The 17,092-nt window shown below is 32.3% G+C and overlaps 4 protein-coding genes, 1 non-coding gene and 1 pseudogene across 6 annotated transcripts; 2 read left to right on the top strand and 4 right to left on the bottom strand.

Moving 5' to 3' along the window:
- Positions 1 to 488: 488 nt before the first annotated feature.
- Positions 489 to 1,152, bottom strand: LOC110824077 (histone H4). Its single transcript, XM_022054606.2, has one exon. It carries the CDS (start codon positions 1,051 to 1,053, stop codon positions 742 to 744), a length of 312 nt encoding a protein of 103 aa, XP_021910298.1. The 5' UTR covers positions 1,054 to 1,152; the 3' UTR covers positions 489 to 741.
- A 1,429-nt stretch (positions 1,153 to 2,581) lies between these two features.
- Positions 2,582 to 3,229, bottom strand: LOC110824078 (histone H4). The gene has a single exon (XM_022054607.2). It carries the CDS (start codon positions 3,122 to 3,124, stop codon positions 2,813 to 2,815), a length of 312 nt encoding a protein of 103 aa, XP_021910299.1. The 5' UTR covers positions 3,125 to 3,229; the 3' UTR covers positions 2,582 to 2,812.
- Positions 3,230 to 3,672: 443 nt separating this feature from the next.
- On the top strand, positions 3,673 to 3,746 carry TRNAN-GUU (transfer RNA asparagine (anticodon GUU)). Its single transcript has one exon. It is a non-coding gene; the product is annotated as a tRNA-Asn (tRNA).
- A 1,259-nt stretch (positions 3,747 to 5,005) lies between these two features.
- LOC110824299 (small ribosomal subunit protein eS28 pseudogene) lies at positions 5,006 to 5,921 on the bottom strand (annotated as a pseudogene). The gene is made up of 2 exons (XR_015816868.1): positions 5,821 to 5,921; positions 5,006 to 5,386 (listed from the first exon to the last, which is right to left on the bottom strand). The product of XR_015816868.1 is annotated as a small ribosomal subunit protein eS28 pseudogene (transcript).
- Positions 5,922 to 6,112: 191 nt separating this feature from the next.
- On the top strand, positions 6,113 to 10,981 carry LOC110824298 (methionine--tRNA ligase, chloroplastic/mitochondrial-like). The gene is made up of 10 exons (XM_088214636.1): positions 6,113 to 6,178; positions 6,268 to 6,319; positions 6,538 to 6,593; positions 7,141 to 7,233; positions 7,612 to 7,710; positions 8,749 to 8,855; positions 8,926 to 9,008; positions 9,085 to 9,200; positions 10,435 to 10,563; positions 10,670 to 10,981. Exons 1-10 carry the CDS (start codon positions 6,113 to 6,115, stop codon positions 10,829 to 10,831), a joined length of 963 nt encoding a protein of 320 aa, XP_088070762.1. The 3' UTR covers positions 10,832 to 10,981.
- A 5,201-nt stretch (positions 10,982 to 16,182) lies between these two features.
- On the bottom strand, positions 16,183 to 17,088 carry LOC110824129 (small ribosomal subunit protein eS28x). Its single transcript, XM_022054680.2, has 2 exons — positions 16,981 to 17,088; positions 16,183 to 16,546 (listed from the first exon to the last, which is right to left on the bottom strand). Exon 2 carries the CDS (start codon positions 16,537 to 16,539, stop codon positions 16,342 to 16,344), a length of 198 nt encoding a protein of 65 aa, XP_021910372.1. The 5' UTR covers positions 16,540 to 16,546; positions 16,981 to 17,088; the 3' UTR covers positions 16,183 to 16,341.
- Between the last annotated feature and the right edge of the window lie 4 nt (positions 17,089 to 17,092).

The following is a 17,092-nucleotide window of genomic DNA, read 5'->3' as shown; positions in this document are numbered from 1 at the left end:
CCGTGGAATATTAATGATAAAAGTTTTGAATCTAAACGTGTAGTTTTCTAGAGTAATTATCAGATGTTTTAGAAGTCTACTTGAGTTTAAATTTTTATAAATATTAGTAGTTATGATATTCAACCTCTCCGCAAACTGCAAAAGCTTATTACACTCTTTCAACGGCTTCACTATCTTCCTTGAATCATCCTAACAGCTGACATCATCATCTTCTTCTAGATATCATAGCTGAGACAACCATGCAGAGCAGGGAAATAACCATCTCCACCATATTCAAGAACGTGAATGATCCGCTTGAAGGCCTATTTTCAGCACACCAATCTATTTCTTAAATTGTTACTCAAGTTTTTCACTACTGGCTTTTGTTAAAGAAATGTTGATAACAAGAAACGGAAACGCTGACAGAATCAACACAATCCTTAACATCCATTCAGCTTTTGAAGCATCCATTGGAGTCTAAAATTGTGTGAACTGTACATAATTCCAAGTAGAAAGCGAAGACCACTTTGTTTAATCAGTTCCACAATTCCATGATAGAAGCCACATGATCAGTTGATTCAGATCTGTATACAATAAAATAGCCTACAAGCTATATGCTTTACCACGAAAACCCAAAAACAACAAACTTGCTTTCGAGATCGATCATGGATCTAAACTAATCACAACATCAAGGTAAAAAAAGAGAAAAGAAAACCTAACAAAAGAGAACCAGAAAGGGGAAGCAATTAAGCTCAAAAGAACTCAACCACCAAACCCGTACAGAGTCCTGCCCTGCCTCTTTAATGCATAGACAACGTCCATCGCGGTCACGGTCTTCCTCCTAGCGTGCTCGGTATAAGTTACTGCATCGCGGATCACGTTCTCCAAGAAAATCTTCAGGACGCCTCTGGTCTCCTCGTAGATCAGACCGCTAATTCGCTTGACTCCACCACGTCTCGCCAGACGTCTGATCGCGGGCTTGGTAATCCCCTGGATGTTGTCGCGGAGGACCTTACGGTGACGCTTCGCACCTCCCTTGCCGAGACCCTTGCCTCCCTTGCCGCGTCCTGACATTGTCGAAAGCTCGCGCTGGAAAATTGAAAAAAGGTGCTCGGAATTGGAGAATTAGGGATTTCACTTCTCAGCGTTTGATTTGATGTTCTGGCGTGAGAAGGTAGGACGTATTTATAGTGGCGTAAAGGGGGTTTTGAAATTTGGGCGGGACAATCGGCGCCGTTTATTTTGAAAGTTAAATCGACGGATGAGAATGGTGATCCGAGTGTTGTCGTTTAATTGATTTTTATCCGTTGATAGGAGTATTTCAACGACTGTGATTTATTTTCGAGGAAAAGAGCGGATAGTGGTGTTCTTTTGCTTTTAGTTTTGGGGATAAGTGAAAACATCGTCGGCGGGCGATTTTCGTGTTTTACTTTTATAAAAGTTAAAATCAAATAGCTAAAAGAGGCTGCTTTTTACAAATAAATTAATTAATTTAATAACATAATAGATTAATTTTTAAGATAAATTGCTAAATTATTATTTAAAATTTAGTACTTATTATAATTTAAACCTTAATATTTTTATTATAATTTAATTTTTAATATCTTTTATTTATTTTAGATATATAATTTTTATTATAAAAAATTAAACAATTATACCATATTTAGATGCTTACAAAAATAATTTAAAAATAAATTAACTAATTAATAACAATAAAAAGCTATGTCTAATATTATTATAAATTAATTAATTAATTAAAGTTATTTTTTAAAAATATATACACATGATATATATAACTAGCTTTTTTGTTATAAAATGAAAAAAAAATACTAAATATTTGAAACAAATAAAAAATATGAATAACCAATTATTCTAAACCTTTTTGGTATTTTTTAATTTAAAAAATATCTACTTAAGTACTAGATTTTGAAAGTACTATTTTAAAAATATACAAAATAGAAAATTTTTTGAAGAATATTTTGGATTGTTTATCCCATTGATAAGGTTTAGATATTTATATTTAGTAATACAAAAGGCATATTATATACAAAATTTAAAATAAAATAAAGAATAAGCAGTCTGATATATATTATAAGAACGTTTAAAGCCAGAGTGAAGTATTGTGGTTTAAATTCTTCAAAGGAAATATATTTTTATTTAAAAAATAAATAATTTTATATTTGAATAATGTGTTAATTGTAAAAAATTAGCTATCATTTTTATAAAAATATATGACTTTATAATTTTTAAAAGCAAAACAAAACTCAAGCATTGTAAAAAAGAATCAATGGTGGCTCACAGAAAGCATAAATCAGAAATACAATCAACTTTCCAAAAGCAAAAGAGGAAAACCCGCAATAACGGTAGTCATTAAAGAATTCATTGTTGATGCAATGCATTCTGCAAGTACACTGAACAGGACTTGATTCAAGCGTAAACCAGTATAATTGGAAAGAAAATTGACGAACGAAGCAACTCCCACACATACTACGAAGGGATTATAAATTTAGGCTAAAGATTGGAACGAAACAATTACTTGCAGAAGATAAAACAATGGAAGAGTAACTTAAAACCTCAAGTAGCTATCAAGAAAAAACGAAAATAACTTAAAATAACCAGTAGGCGGAAATCTGTATTGACTCTGAAAAGCTTACAAGTTGCAAATTAACATTTCTTGCACTGATATATGGATTAGTAGCATGAGATCCAACCACAACAAAGTCGTCATTTTATACAACTTAAACCGCAATATCATGAATCTAAGCCTATTGTATCACCTGGTTAAAACTAATTAAAGCTAGAACCACAAATGACAGACAATTAGATGAAGAAATCAACCACCAAACCCGTACAAAGTCCTGCCCTGTCTCTTCAGAGCATAGACCACATCCATGGCTGTCACGGTCTTCCTTCTCGCGTGCTCTGTATAAGTCACTGCGTCGCGAATCACATTTTCCAAGAATATCTTGAGGACTCCTCTGGTCTCCTCGTAGATCAGGCCGCTAATTCGCTTAACTCCACCTCTTCTAGCCAGACGTCTGATCGCGGGCTTGGTGATTCCCTGGATGTTATCGCGAAGTACCTTGCGGTGACGCTTTGCTCCTCCCTTGCCGAGCCCCTTGCCTCCCTTTCCACGTCCGGACATTGTCGGATTAGGAAAATTGAAATGATATGCTGGTAATTTGGCGACAGATGGACTTAGGGATTTCACTTCTCAGTGTTTGATTTTGGTGTTGAATAGGAGGAGTGAAGGGTGTATTTATTGTGCAGTTATGAAGGTTTCGAACTTTCGGCGGGATAATCTAGGCCGTTGATTTCGTAATTTAAATTGACGACTGTGGATGACGATCTGTGTGATTCGCTTAGATGATTATGGAACGTTGGTTAGAAACCTTTGAATGGCTGTGATTTCTCCTATACGAGAGCGGCGGATCCTGGTACTTTAAACTCCTCGTTTTGGTGGGAACGGGGGAACATTATAAAATAATTGTTAAAAACGTGTTTACTTTTATTACTCACCTGATAATAATCTAAAAAGATTAAAATTAAGTCTACACAAGATCAAAATATTATAATTTTTTTAGATTTATTATATCGCATTACATATGTGATAAACACACGTATAGTAATCTTTTTATTCAAATTATTGCGTGTAAATGAGAATATTAAATTTGGATTTTATTTTATGAGGGTGCTGGAGTAGCTCAGTTGGTTAGAGCGTGTGGCTGTTAACCACAAGGTCGAAGGTTCAAGCCCTTCTTCTAGCGTTTGTCAATTATTTTTGGGTCCGTCTTTCCTCCAGTTTATTTTATTTTATGGATTTCTTTTTTCCCCCAAAAATATATAATTTTTTATTCTTACCACACAAAACTTGAGTATATGCTAAACTTAGGTACCATAATTTTACTCCTTATAATTTATTCAAAAGATTTTCATATATATATATATATGTATCAACTCCACTTTTTAAATTTTGATTAAAAAAAACAATACTACATTTTATGAAGTATTATGTAATTCATTAACTTCTTATTTATTTTACAAAAAAGTTATGCTGAATTTTGCCTATTCACTTCATAATATATTATCAAATCATTAATATTTAAAATGCATTTATCACTAAAAATTTAAAAACATGTTATTTTCTTTATTATTTGCTGATTTTAGTAACTTTTTATAATAGTTTAATCAAATATTAAGATCAATTATGTAATCTTAATATTTTAATCAAATATCATGTGATTTTTTTTAATAACGTATATGGACAAGGTCTATAAAAAAAATTATATAAAATATAGTTTTTTCTTAATAATTTATATATAATATGAAAAATTATTGTAGATTAAAAGTAAGTTTTCCATATATTCGTCTACGTTTTACTAAATTTTCGTCTTATTAATTTTTTTCTCCTAAGAAAATGAACATTTAGTAAAAAAAAAATAAATTAGTTACTTAGTTATTACTTTTAGATAGCATTTTTTGAGACTATTTTTAAAAATAATTAGAGTTTATGAACTTTAATCACAAAATTAAAAATTTAAATAAAAATATTAAAATAAATAGGCCGACTTGTTTACTATTTTAATAATATTAACACCATTTTAAAAGGAATCAATTAAATTTTAAATCAAATTTTTAATTTGTATTTTTTGTTAATAATTTTATTACTTGTTATCAATAAAATTTTAAACTAAATTAAAGTTAATTAAGCTTAAAGTAGGTCTAGAAAAGCCTATTGATCGAAATCAACACCAAAATGAGTTTGACTATGCTCACCGTTGACTTTGTTGATAGAGTTTGATTGAGTCCAATAAAGTCAAACAAGCTTATAGTTACTCTACTTATTTTGTCACTTATATATTTATTTTAAGATAAATTTTTTTTTTTAGCATATTGTAGATATTTCAAATAAAGCAAACTCCAATAAATCAAACTGAATAAAAAATTATAAAATTATAATATATAATTTTACGTTTTTAATAAAATTTTAATTCATAAATTTCGCATAAATTGCATAAGGAAATACTAAGGAGAAAACGAAATATGACCAAAGTCATACATTTAAATATCCAAATGGTATAATCTCTATGTTACTATCGAGTCTTAGCAAAGAAATCCTCAAGGCATTAACTAACAAACCTCAAAAAACAGTAGCAAACAAAACTAGGATTAATAGCAAACATTAACGGCAAAAAGAACCCATCAGCGCAACCTCCTAGCTTCCCTCTCAGACTCGAGAAGGGTGAGAATATCACCCTCTCTGACTGGTCCCTTGACGTTTCTCGTGATGAATCGATTCTGATCATCCAAGAACTTGACTCTCACCTGAGTCACCTGACCTCGAGATCCTGTCCTACCCATGACTTTCACCACCACAGCATGCTTAATTTGAGAATCCATTTTGTGCCTGACAAATTTTGACCCAAGTTAAAAAGATTAAGATTTGCTAGCAATAGATCAGTCGATGTAGCCCGCAATGACTATATATATCCACACAATTACAAATTCAATCATGGATTAGAAGCCGAATAATCAGATAGAGGAGTGGAGATGCATTATCATCTTTGAAAGAACAAGAGACACCTTTTCCAACAATGCAGAAAACCATAACAAAAACGTGGATAGACATTACGAGCACTTAACAATATTTTGATACGGCTTTCTTCTTTCCAATTGGGTTTTGTTACAACGGACAAAAAATCTTTTTGACTCTGTTTTTGTGACACGATAAATAAAATTTGCTAGAGTTCGGAGTAACTTCTTTGTAAAATAAACAGGTGTAGGACCATGGGCAGGTGGTATCAAGATAATAAAGAGATTAGAATGGAGAATACTCGGTACCTTAGATCGCAAGAGATCGCAAGAGAGAAGAAGAACGCAGCGAAACAGCGGTTTGCTTGCTTCGGAGAAATAACATTTAAACTCTAATACTCTGCTTTTACAGGCAGTGTTGGCATGAAATTACGCTTTTGTCCAATTTTTTGTTGATAGGAATGGGGGGTATTATTGGTAATGTAATAAAATTATAATTTTTTTATTTTTTATTTTTTTAAATGTACAGCATTCCCGTTTATTATTGAAAAACGGAGGAGATCAGAAAAAGAGTAGGCAATATCTTCAATCGTGGCAGAATATGGCGGCGCAGATAAACTATTCGATACAGAATAGCCTCTGGTTGTTAGACCCTCTTCATAATGAGGTGAGACATTGCTGAATTCTTTCATCTCATTTATTATATTTCATTCTTTTCCGATTGGTAGTTTAATGTTCTTTTAATCTCCAAATAAGATTTTGTTAGACTGCCTATACATGATTTGGAATGAGCATTACTATCTTTCAGGTCAGCTGTCAATTTAGGTATTTTAAGTTTCTTGTATATATGATTGCCATATCACATGTTTGTAGTTGTTGGTAGTGTCTAATAACAAACTTGATACCTACCAATGAAGGTGAAATGAATTGGTAAACTGTCCCAACTCATTATCAAAATAAAAAAGTTGTTATTTGAAGAATTCTTTTGATGATTGCTTCTTTGTTTGGTGCTATTGCTGTTATTAGTACAGTTTCAGCTAGTACACTGCTGTAATATTCTCAAGCTGACGCTTTTGCTGTCTGTATATGTTCATTATAAGTCCAGTTTTTGGTTGTAATCTGAAGGGCCAATAAAAATCTAATTCTATTGAGTGTCTTTAATTTTTGGAGCAATTTAAAGTCGTTTGCATATGCTCTTAGTATTCTGTGTTATAATTTCCTTTCGCTATCATTTTTTCCATTTCCCAAGCTTTGGTGGATTGGGGTATTCCAGTTCCTAATGACAATAAGCAAACCATATATGTTTGGTTTGATGCTTTACTAGGGTATGCTTCTTTATGCACGATTCGAACCATATAGCTCCATGTCTAATTTGGTGTGTTTAATTTATGGTTAGAATACTGTGTTTAATTTATGGTTAGGATACTGTTTTTTTCGAGATACTGTATTGTTCTCTTTATCACTGCATGTAACGGCCATATTACTTACCATAATTTAGCAGCTGATTGTTGAATATGTATGTATCTTCTTGGTTCATTTGTTACCACTATTACTAAGATGGCTTAACAAAATTTGTACAAATAATTATATCAAACATGTTTTTCTTCCTCCTGTTTTTGCTTGAAACAGTTATATATAGCTCTATTAGAGGATAAGGAGCCACACAATTTAGAGAATGCCATTTCTTCTGGATGGCCAGCTTCACTGCCCTTGATTGGCAAGGTACAGTACTATAATATGTCTAATAAACCTTAATAACTAATAACTTAAAAATACAAAATAAGAACAATTATGACAATTCCTTTAATTTGTGCTAAATTATTTTGTTAGAACCCAATGGTGCTTCTTGTAAATATACCTTTTGCATAAGTTGGCATGTCTGAGCGTATAAATGCCAGGTGATGAACAGATCCCTACTTCATTGTCATAACCGAGATTGGTTCTTGTTAGCAACAGATTTCCATAAAAACATTTGAAGTTAGCGTATGATAACGACCACATTTTAGGGTTCATTGGCCGATCAGCAACAAGAAAATGTTAATAAAGGTGTGTGTTTTTCGTGGATGGTTCTTTTCTTTGCTTATCCTTATTCTTCTGCAGTATATTTTATGTTTTCATGCCGTCTATTGGCTGGCTATGATAATGTCTGCTGGACTAGGCCTTCCTAAGATGGTGTTTGGCCATCGATTTTTGACGAAAGTATTTAATCATGACCCACCTTACATATAGTTCCATTTTGAAGTATGTCAGTACTTACTTGAAAATCAAGTCTATTAGAGACAGAGGAGAGAAAAAATTTTCACTATATTCTTATGATTCTGTTTGTGCATACATATACTAGTTACTTATATATGGAAGTAATTTTACATGGTTACAAAGATAGAAGCAAGCAATCAATTTCATCTTAATGGAAACAAAGGTATAGAGAAGGAAAATAAAGATTTCGTGTTTTATGGAAGTGTGTATAGAGTATGATGGTAAATAAGCAATTCTCCCACTCAAGATTGTGCAAAGATATTTCGCTTGCAAATCGTGCAAATCAGTCCATATTTTTTTTACTGTCTAGATCTTTATTGAAGTCATCAGGTAGCCAGTCTCCAGAATTCACGTGGTATATACCACGTGAATTCACGTGCACCTTGTGTCATTCATATGTATTCAGCCTTTGCACAAGACGTAGCCACTATCAACTGTTTTTTACTCTTCTAAGTTACCAAATTACCTCCTACAGATGTGCAATAACCAATGTTGATCCCCTGGTTGCAGAAGTTAAAATCATCAGTATTAGAGTGAGAATCAGGAGTAGTATTGAACTAACCAAGTATTAGAGTGAAGTAATTGAATTTACATGATCTGAATAGGAAGAACATAAGAGTTTACTTGATGTGAGTTCTAAATGGTAAAATTGATTCAGTTCTATGTTGCTGCATCTTCATATTTTACATTAGGCATTCTGATAATCCTTATAGTCAGCAAAGCGATCAAAAAAGAACAAATCTAGTTTCTTTTCTTATGCGTGGTGGCAAATAGGTCACCCATAGGGTTATATTAGGTCCTAGGTCAAAAGTTGCCTTGTCGGGATGTAAAAGTTAATATCTAAAATAAAAATGCTAGTATATTTTGACTAGTTGTTTCTCATATTTTTGACTGTATGGATATGCAACTATGATTTTTTGAATAGGAATCTTTTCTTAATGCCTGCAAATTCAGTTTGGCTATTGTTAAGCAAATAAATAGATCGTTTCGTTATTTTCTTTCTCTCATATATACCTAATTTTATTTCCTGCAACAGTGACTTTTATTTCGAAAATTATAGGATGGCATGAAGATGGGGAAATAACTTGGTAATACACTTGAACCAAATGAATTGGTTCATAAATTTGGGCCTGATGCAGTCAAGTATTTCTTCCTCAGGAAGGTGGAATTTGGAAATGATGGGGATTATTCGGAAGATCATTTTATTAATATCATCAATGCACATCTTGCTAATACAATAGGTATGATTTATTAAAGTTCTGGATGGATAGTTACTGATTCTATGGACACATGCAATGTTAACTCATTTCTATGCAGGAAATATTCTTAATCGTACTCTTAGGCTTCTTAAGAAGAACTGCCAATCAACCTTGGTGGTTGATTCAGCTAGTGCAGCTGAAGGAAATCCTTTCAGAGACACTGTGGAGAAGCTGGTAAGATTTCCATGACATTTCTGTTGCCATATGCCGATAATACATGCTTTGGGTACTTATATCTTAGATAAATTACTCTGCTCTTTCCTGTCCTGATCATTAGACAAAAAATTAGTTGAATGAGTTTACATAAAAATGTAATTTTTTTCAATTATTTGGATTAGCATTTTCGCCCTTTTACCGGGCATGAGACCTCAATATTCTTAAATATTTTTTTTTGAAATAAACATTTATTCCTAAATATAATTGTGGTCTTGACACATTTTGCAAATTTACTGTTGAATGATTTAGTAAATTAGCTGAGAAATTCTGATGTTTCCAATTATCAATATCTTACTTACAACTTAACTAACTCATACGAATAGAATCTCCTCTGGTAAATATTTTTCAACTTTTGTAGGCATTTGAAATCAATTTATTTGCTTCCCTCTCCCAATCTGCTCTATGGTTTTTTGGGTTCTTCTTGCACTCAAAAGCTAATGGAATCTTATGGAAGATAATATTTTCTTTAGTTCTTGTACTTGTATAGGTGGAAAAAGCTCGTGTCCACTATGAAAACCTCTCGCTATCATCTGCTTGTGAGGCTGTACTTGAGATTGTTATTGCTGGAAATATTGCCATTGATTTGATGCCAGGATTCATATTGAAAAGAACCCAAAATTTAGGAATTAGAAAATCATAAGAGTACGACTTGCCTTTCGATTATTTCAGATTTATTGGAATCAACCCCAGGCAAATCAAATAGATCAAGCAAAGAAATGAAATTGAGATACTATGTACACTGCATATAATATTTAATTGATATCAACATCTATCAAAATAATGATACATAATCAATGAGGATAAAGATACATATTGTATCTTGCTCTATGTACATGGATGAGCATGCACCATGGTCTCCTTTTAAGAAAGGAGGTGATGCTTCTGAAGCTGCAGTAAAAGGTTCTTTATTAAATATCTTTGTTCATTCAATTCGATATATATATAGATATAATTTACTATAACTAAAATTTGAAATATATCCATTTCTCAATCAATCATTGATTTCAAATCCACTGCACTTACCATCTGTTACCTTGTTCTTTTCACCCTAGGGCTAGGGAAAAACTTGTTGCTCATAAGCATAGAAGAGATGTTCTTGATCATGATTGGGTAACAAGAAATTGTGTGTCAAGTAGTAGTCCCACATGCCTGTTATTCTAAGATCCTTCTCTCTTTTTTGGTTTTGCGGCAGGATCTTGTTATTATACTGGAAGCTGTGAGGATTATTGCAATAGCTTTGTCTCCAGTCACCCCTGGCTTATCATGGCGAATATATTCACAGCTAGGCTACACGAAGGACCAGTTTAACACTGCAGCCTGGGTCTCTTTCTCTTGCCTTTTTTGAATCTTGAATCTCTATTTACCATATACCTTCCTGATTTTCAAGTAATTGTTTGTTGACTTTGCTTTTCTTGTTTAAACTGCAGAGCGAGACAAGGTGCGTTGGGCTAAAGGGTGGTCAGGTCATGGCTCCACCCAAACCAGTGTTTGCAAGGATTGAACAAGGAGCAGAAACAGAAGCTGGTGGAGTAGTAGCCAAGAAGGTTGTTAAAAACAAGGAGAGAATACCTCAGGCTCAAGAGGCTTAAGAATCCAATTTTAAACGGAATTTGTTGGAAACTAAATATTCTTTGTCTATATAATCGCTCAATTTGGAACCCTAAATTAAGTTTTTCATATAGCAACTTGGAAACATTGTAACTAATAATATAATCAATCCAAATTGGTGTTTTCTTATAGCAACTTGGCCCTTTTTGCTTTTTAGTTGGCAGTGTTGCCGGTGTGTGAAAAATTGTAATTGCTTTGAAATTGTGTGATCCAATTACAGCCTTGAAAGAAAAATCTAATAGTTCAAGCCAGTAAGACTTGACTTATAAATTAGGTCCAGAGTTTAATTTCTTTAGAATTAGATTGCGAGTATTCTTCTCTCTCTCTCTATCGAGAGGAGATTGTGATCTTCCTAGTTTTTGACATATGTTTTAGTTTTAGCTGGATCAGAAAGAACATGAATAACTCTCCTCATCTCATATGCTGATTCTGAATTCCTTCATCTATCATCTAGATCTTTCAAAAAAAAAAAAAAAAACAATCCTAGTCTTGCCTTGAGTGCAAAATCACAAGCCAGCATCACTCAATTCACCACAGTTCTCCAATTTGGTTAGACTTCCCTGATTTTGTCATATATTGCTCTGAAAGTTTTGGAGTACTCTGTTTTGCTTGAATCCATCCAATTCAAGTGGGAAAATGTTTCTGCGGTGTTATAGATGCTAAATGACTTGATTGATAAATAAACTCCTCATTCAAACTAACGAATCTGCATTGCTTCCAAAGAGAACAAAAAGTGAAGATAACCAAAGAATTCTGCTATTGAAAGAATCTTCTTTCATGTTTTCAAACCAAATACACTCAAAAATCATATCTTCCTCTGTATTCTTGACTATTATAGAATATAAGCCCAGGACGTTTGCTGTAAATAATAGCATATGATATGGGAGAGATTTTGTCCACGTCCATGTAAGCTTGATATCAAGCATTTCTTCTAGGGAACTGTGATGAAAGTTTAGTTCTTCTTTGGAATACACAGCCTCCTCCGAAAATCTTCCTCCATGAGAGCAAGGCCATCTTGCAGTTTGACCTTTGGTTCCCATCTCAAAACCTCCTTTGCCTTTGAAATAACTGGCTTCCTCTGTCGAGGATCATCTGGAGTGTTTTCCACCATTGTAGTCTTCACATCAGGGTTTTTAAGCTGCAAGCAAGTGGATGATGCTTTTTAGTTTCAAACATAATTAAACTGACGAATTCTCGTTGTCATTAAAGGTTTTTCAAAGTCTTCATTCGAATTTGAATTTGCTCTTGATCTGAATTAGTATATATTAGAAGGTATGAATTAGGGTAAGCTTAACAGACTCAGTAAGAAAAATGAGCAGTACACATAATAAAGATAAATGCTTCACTACCAAAACAGAATAGGCTAAAAATCCGAGACCTGAATGCTTCACTTCACTTTTTGTATTGAAAAGGCTAGGACTTCGTGGTTCTTGTGAGTCTAATTCATTGAAATTCCGTCAAGTAAAACGGAAGAATTATAAATCTCCAAAATAATGGATAGGAATACTACAAATAGAGCCATTGCAACACCCATCAAAGGAGTCGTTCCCCATCTAGGAGCTACTTTACCATATTCTGAATTCAATGGTTTCAATAAATCTCCTACGCACACACTTAATTATCAAATCTTTTAAATAAGTTTATTCAGTAAATATTTAGAATTCTTTATTTCAGTATCATAACTCAGGTTATAAACAGTTTTATAAATATAATAATTCAGTATTCAATATCATAATTTAAGCAGCACACAATTCAGTAAATATTAATTTAGTATTTCAGTATCGTAAACTTTATTTATGACTTCCTATTTCTTTTTATCGATTTATATCTTATCAAAAATAGTTTCACCGCGCGATACCCTTTTCGCCAGCATCAACAAGGGTAGTAAGGATCCCATCTACCACGTGAATACGTTACAATTCAGGTAACAGTTCACAATTCATAGTTTGCAATTCACAGTCCTTATCATTTCGCCACGTCTGGTTAAAACTGTATCTATAGGTAAGGTTCGCCACAATCATACGCCAAAAAACTACACACACACCCACCCCTCGGTGATACTGGTTAAACAAATTTTCTCGTTTTTTAAAGATTCTCATATTGTTCTTTTACTAATCAGGTTCATCATTAGATGACCTACTCAGGTATACACTTTTTCATATATCATATATGTTATACCTCAACATGCTTACACAATAAATGCAATATATATACTTTATATGCACAGTTATCAAATCAAATAAATATATATATACACGTAATACATACAACATGAATATACTTATATATTTACATAAGGCATATGTGTATTCTATAAACAGGTGCATACAAATTGTTCACTCATACATTCATATGTTACACAACTTACAATTATACATATATATATATATGTATCACACACACCTATAGCTTAATAATTAGCATGCATGAATCTGCATATATAAATAAGTAACAATATGAATACATAAACATACGTCATACATAACATCATGCAGGTTTCCAATCATATACAATTGTACACACGCACATATAATGAGTTCGCATAACTTATGGTAGAAAACTTAAACAGTTTATAAAGTTTGTGAACAATTCATTTTAATGAAAAACAAAGTTTCATAAAAATATGAAGGCCTCTAAATGAGATTAACTCAATCTCTTACGTAAAGTTTGATTAGGAAAAGTGTGTCAAGATTCCTACTGGTTCAGGTCTACGGCCTCCTTTAAATCTTCACTGCCACTTGGTTAATTTTTTCGTTTACAAATACATAACACGTGTATTAAACGATGAGATATTTTTTTAAAGAACCCAACAAAAAATAGTTTTACCCTAGGCTCGTGATCCCGCTCACCGGAGTCGCCACGTGCCACCACCCGTGTGCTCCTGGTTCACCACACGCTGCTCGCCGGAGTGCCACCTGCCACCTCACGCGCGACCACCAGAACCAGCACGTGCCACCATGCTTCTATTGGAAATCATCATAGAACGAGCTGCACACGTAGATTTGGCTCGCCCATGGCAAAATGCACCGGAGAAATGTGGGGATGCGTGGAACTGCACCTAGCCGTTGCCGCAATTCACATTCTTCTCTACACCCCGTCGTGCTTTCACTCTCTCCGGCCTTCTGGTTATGGGCCTCTTGTCGTACCACATGCCGCATGCACCAAACCCGCCTCATTGTCGATTTGATCTGTTTCCTCCATCTCTCTCTCTCTTTGCTTTCTCTCTCTTCTCGACTCATTCTCTCTCTTTCGACTAGTTTGACTATGTTTCTCTTCCTTCTTCCTGATTTCCTCTAATTTTTTCCTTTAATAGGCGGGAGGACATAGAGCCCTGCACACTTTTTCTTCCTTCTTCTTCGGTGTGCAGGTCCTGGCTGCTTCTTCATCTATTTCAACGGCCTTAATTTTTTTTTTCTATCACTAAAACTGCGTCATTTTGATGCTTTGAAAACGACGTCGTTTTCACTTCATTCTATTTTTCCTTTCTTCACATCAAAATAGCGTCGTTTTTTGAATTTTTCAAAACGACATCGTTTTGACTTTTTCTATTTCTAAAAAGCAGATGAGTTATATTTATTTCTCTCGAGTTGGGTTGTTACATTATTCCCATTGATTTCTTGTTCAACCTTTTCTTCTAAAACGGTTGTAAATGTTCATGTACAATACCTATACCGAATAGGTTTTGGAGTAGCTCATTTGATTTATTTTCATGTATATATATATACACATATATATATATATATATATGTCAACTCCACTTTTAAACTTTTGATAAAAAAATATTATATTTTATGAAGTATTATATTAATTCATTAACTCGTTATTTTATTTACTATTATGAATAGAGTATATCTAAATTTATTAGAAAAGACAGTAAAGTTTTGTCTGTTGTTATTGGCTCATGGTTGATCAAGTTTGAGTTTGCCTCTTTGATCCTTATAAACAAGACTTTGTCGTGATTTCCTTTTTTTTTTTTTAATTAAAATTTAATTTATTTTGTTAGTATTTTAATTATTTTTAATTTGTATTGCTATTTTGATATTTTTTTGTTAAATTTTTTTATTATTTATTATCAATAAAATTTTATATTTTTTATTATTTTATAATGCTTATACTAAAGTAAATTTAATTAGATTTCAAGTAGATTAAAAAAAAAAAAAACTAATTGATCTACATCAATACCAAAATGAGTTCGACTGTGCTCGCTATTGATGTTGTTAATAGAGTTGGATTGAGTCGAATCAAATCAAACGAGTTGATAATTACTCTGTTTATTTTGTCTCTTATATATTTATTGTAAGATTAAAAAAAAAATTAGATCAAGATTTTTAGTACATTATAAATATTTTAACTAATTTTTTTTTTAACATTTCAGCAATATATTCCGATAAATCAAGAATTTTGAGATTATACTCATAATTTTATCTTCTCACTAAGATCTTAACTCATGATTTTCATACGAGATACAAAAATTTTAACTAATTTTCGGTACTTGGTGTTTACTTTTTTGAACTTCTATTTGTTCTATCGTATTCAAATTAATTTAAAATGTAATAGATAGTTCATTCAATATATAAGGTATATACATACACAAGCGCACACAAAGACACAAGTCATTAAAATTATATTTAAATAAATTTTAATGATATTTAATTAATATATAATAATTACATTAATTATATAATAATATCATGAGAATAATAATTTTTTTTAATATTTAAATAATTATATATTAATATATATTGTTAACATATTTTTATTTGTATGTTAAGATAATAAAATTATATTTTTAATTAGATTATTCATTTATCACTACTTGTTATGCATAATAATAAATATTCTATAAGAAATATGTAATAAAAAAAAAATTATTTATCAATATAATTACATTTATATTTAAATAAATAATTACTATACATAATTAAATTAAATTTAGTAATTTTAAAATTCAACTCAAATTTACTAATCAAATACAGTAACAATTATAAATTAAAACAAATATAATTTTATCATATTTCTAAAATATCATCCATTAAAATTTTATAATTTACTAAAATTCAAAAGGACGTAAAAGCTTTCATATAATATATTTCTTTTATATCCACACATTTTATTATGCTCTGGACTTGCTCGTCTCCCTTTAAAATGTAAAAGCTCATATATGGTTTTTGGTTATACACTTTCTTGGTTAACAGATAAGAAGTTAATATAACTGCAATCAAATGGAGAAAAAAAAGTGCACATTCCATTTAAATGTTGAATCTATAAATCTGATACCACAATTTGAGGCATGGAAATTGCAGAAAGAAACTAATGGGGGAAAAATGAAATATGACCAAAGCCATACGTTTAAATATCCAATTGATATAATCTCAATGTTACTATCGAGTCTAAACAAAGAAATCCTCAAGGCATTAACTAACAAGACTCGAAAAACAGCAGCAAACAAAACCAGAATTAATAGCATACATTAACAGCAAAAAGAACCCCATCAGCGCAACCTCCTAGCTTCCCTCTCAGACTCGAGAAGGGTGAGAACATCACCCTCTCTGACTGGTCCCTTGACGTTTCTCATGATGAATCGATTCTGATCATCCAAGAACTTGACTCTCACCTGAGTCACCTGACCTCGAGATCCTGTCCTACCCATGACTTTCACCACCACAGCATGCTTAATTTGAGAATCCATTTTGTGCCTGACAAATTTTGACCCAAGTTAAAAACATTAAGATTTGCTAGCAATAGATCAGTCCATGTAGCCCTCAATGACCACATATATCCACACAACTACAAATTCAATCATGGATTAGAAGCCGAATAATCAGATAGAGGAGCGGAGATGCATTATCATCTTTGAAAGAATAAGAAACACCTTTTCCAACAAAGCAGAAAACCATAACAAAAACGTGGATAGACATTACGAGCACTTAACAATATTTTGATACGGCTTTCTTCTTTCCAATTGGGTTTTGTTACAACGAACAAAAAATCTTTTTGACTCTGTTTTTGTGACACGATAAATAAAATTTGCTAGAGTTCGGAGTAATTTCTTTGTAAAATAAACAGGTGTAGGACCATGGGCAGGTGGTATCAAGATAATAAAGAGATAAGAATGGAGACTACTCGGTACCTTAGATCGCAAGAGATCGCAAGAGAGGAGGAGAACGCAGAAATGCGGCGGTTGCTGCTATGGAGAAATAAAACTGAAACCCTAAAACTAATGTTTTTATATGCAGTGTTGT

The sequence above is a fragment of the Carica papaya genome, chromosome 2 (assembly GCF_054855325.1).
Source record: "Carica papaya isolate Zhongbai chromosome 2, ASM5485532v1, whole genome shotgun sequence".
Taxonomy (NCBI): Eukaryota; Viridiplantae; Streptophyta; class Magnoliopsida; order Brassicales; family Caricaceae; genus Carica; species Carica papaya.
The sequence above is the reverse complement of the archived record's forward strand: the minus strand, read 5'-3'. Positions and strand labels throughout refer to the sequence as shown.